The following is a 1500-nucleotide window of genomic DNA, read 5'->3' as shown; positions in this document are numbered from 1 at the left end:
GGCTGAGCTGCCCCTCTCTGCAGGGTTACCAAGGCAACAACGGAGCCCCAGGAAGTGCCGGTGTGAAAGGGGCCAAAGGCGGGCCTGGGCCCCGGGGCCCGAAAGGCGAGCCGGTGAGTTCACCCCGCGGCCGCCGCGCCCCCCTCTCTGAGCCTGAGCGTCCCCAGTGTGCCTCCGCGACCCCACTGCAGCCGAGGAAGGCCCAGCCGTGCCCCTGCTGGACACTCAGTGCCCGTGAAGTGGCCCCGCCTCCCCACCTTGCCCTCTTGTCAGGACACCCGCGAGGGCTGAGCATAGACCCGAGCACACACTCCGCGGGGTAAAGGGAGTCACACAGTGTCCCCGCCCCAGCCAGCCAGTCCAGGGGTGTCCTGGGCCCAGTCCCAGGACCGATCCTCCAGGGGTCGCATCCCGAGGCCTGGCCCGGCCCGGAAGTGAGCTCGGTGACCGCGCTGATAGCTGGTCAAGCCAGGTCCCCAACACGGTGACTAAACCATGCCCGGATGGACGGCTGACCAGGAGCCCGCCCACCGTTTCCTAAATCCTTGGCTGGGGCCACACCGAACCGCCAGCATCCTCGTGGGGAGAGCAGAGTGTGGGGTCCCCGTGTGGCCCTGCCATCAGGGCCCCCACCCACACACCCACTCTCTGCAGGGGCGCAGGGGAGACCCCGGAACCAAGGGCGGCCCAGGCGGCGAGGGCCCCAAAGGCGAGAAGGTGAGAGTCCGCGGGGAAACGCGGGGGGTCGGGGCCACGTCTGCCTCTGCACCGGGCCCTCGCCGTGGACCCCAGAGCCAAGGGAGAACAAAGCGCCCCAGGGCCTCGCGGCAGGCCTGGGAGGGGCTCGGCGGTCCCAGGGGGCATGCGCGGCTCCGCAGCTGCGCCCCGGGCTGCGGCTCCCTGGGACTTGCGTGAACTGCCTGAAGGAGGCCCCTCCCCTGAGGATAGGTGGGGTCCCCCGTCCACTCCCCAGACTAACTGAGCCTCTCCTCTCACAGGGAGACCCTGGCCCCGAGGGGCCCCGGGGCCTGGCAGGGGAGGTCGGCGGCAAAGGAGCCAAGGTAAGTGGCGGCGGCAGCACCCAGCTCCCTGGGTGGGGGGGCTGCGCCTGGGACCCCCTCCCTCGCCTTCCGCCACTCTCCCCCGCCCTCCCACTGCAGGCCCTGCGCCTCAGTGCTGAGGACTGAGGCCGTGCCCGGGGCCTCCCCGAGGGCAGCAGCGCCCCCACTCGGCCACATTCAGTGCTGACCACAGGGTCCCTGAAGTGCCCTTGTCCCCTTTCTCCCCAGGGAGACCGAGGCCTGCCTGGACCCAGAGGTCCCCAGGGGGCTCTTGGGGAGCCGGGGAAGCAGGTCAGTAGCAGGACACCTGGAAGGGCCCCGTGGCTCAAGCCCCGAATGCCTTTCGACCTCACTGTCTCCGTCTTGTGCCCTGTAGTGCCACTGAGTCCTCCTGTCCTCCGGCAGGACACTGTCCCCAGGGCAAACTCAGGCAGTGGGA

General features: G+C 70.3%; 1 protein-coding gene across 1 annotated transcript in view; it reads left to right on the top strand.

Annotated features, from left to right (window-relative positions):
• The window catches only part of COL6A2 (collagen type VI alpha 2 chain), a 14664-nt gene that overhangs the window by 6296 nt on the left and 6868 nt on the right, over nt 1-1500 (top strand). Inside the window, exons 5-8 of the mRNA XM_023525813.1 lie at nt 24-113; nt 655-717; nt 999-1061; nt 1290-1481. Of these exons, the coding sequence (XP_023381581.1) occupies nt 24-113; nt 655-717; nt 999-1061; nt 1290-1481 (408 nt within the window). The remainder of the gene's footprint in view (nt 1-23; nt 114-654; nt 718-998; nt 1062-1289; nt 1482-1500) is intronic.

Source organism: Pteropus vampyrus, unplaced genomic scaffold (genome assembly GCF_000151845.1).
Source record: "Pteropus vampyrus isolate Shadow unplaced genomic scaffold, Pvam_2.0 Scaffold632, whole genome shotgun sequence".
Classification (NCBI taxonomy): domain Eukaryota; kingdom Metazoa; phylum Chordata; class Mammalia; order Chiroptera; family Pteropodidae; genus Pteropus; species Pteropus vampyrus.
The sequence above is the reverse complement of the archived record's forward strand: the minus strand, read 5'-3'. Positions and strand labels throughout refer to the sequence as shown.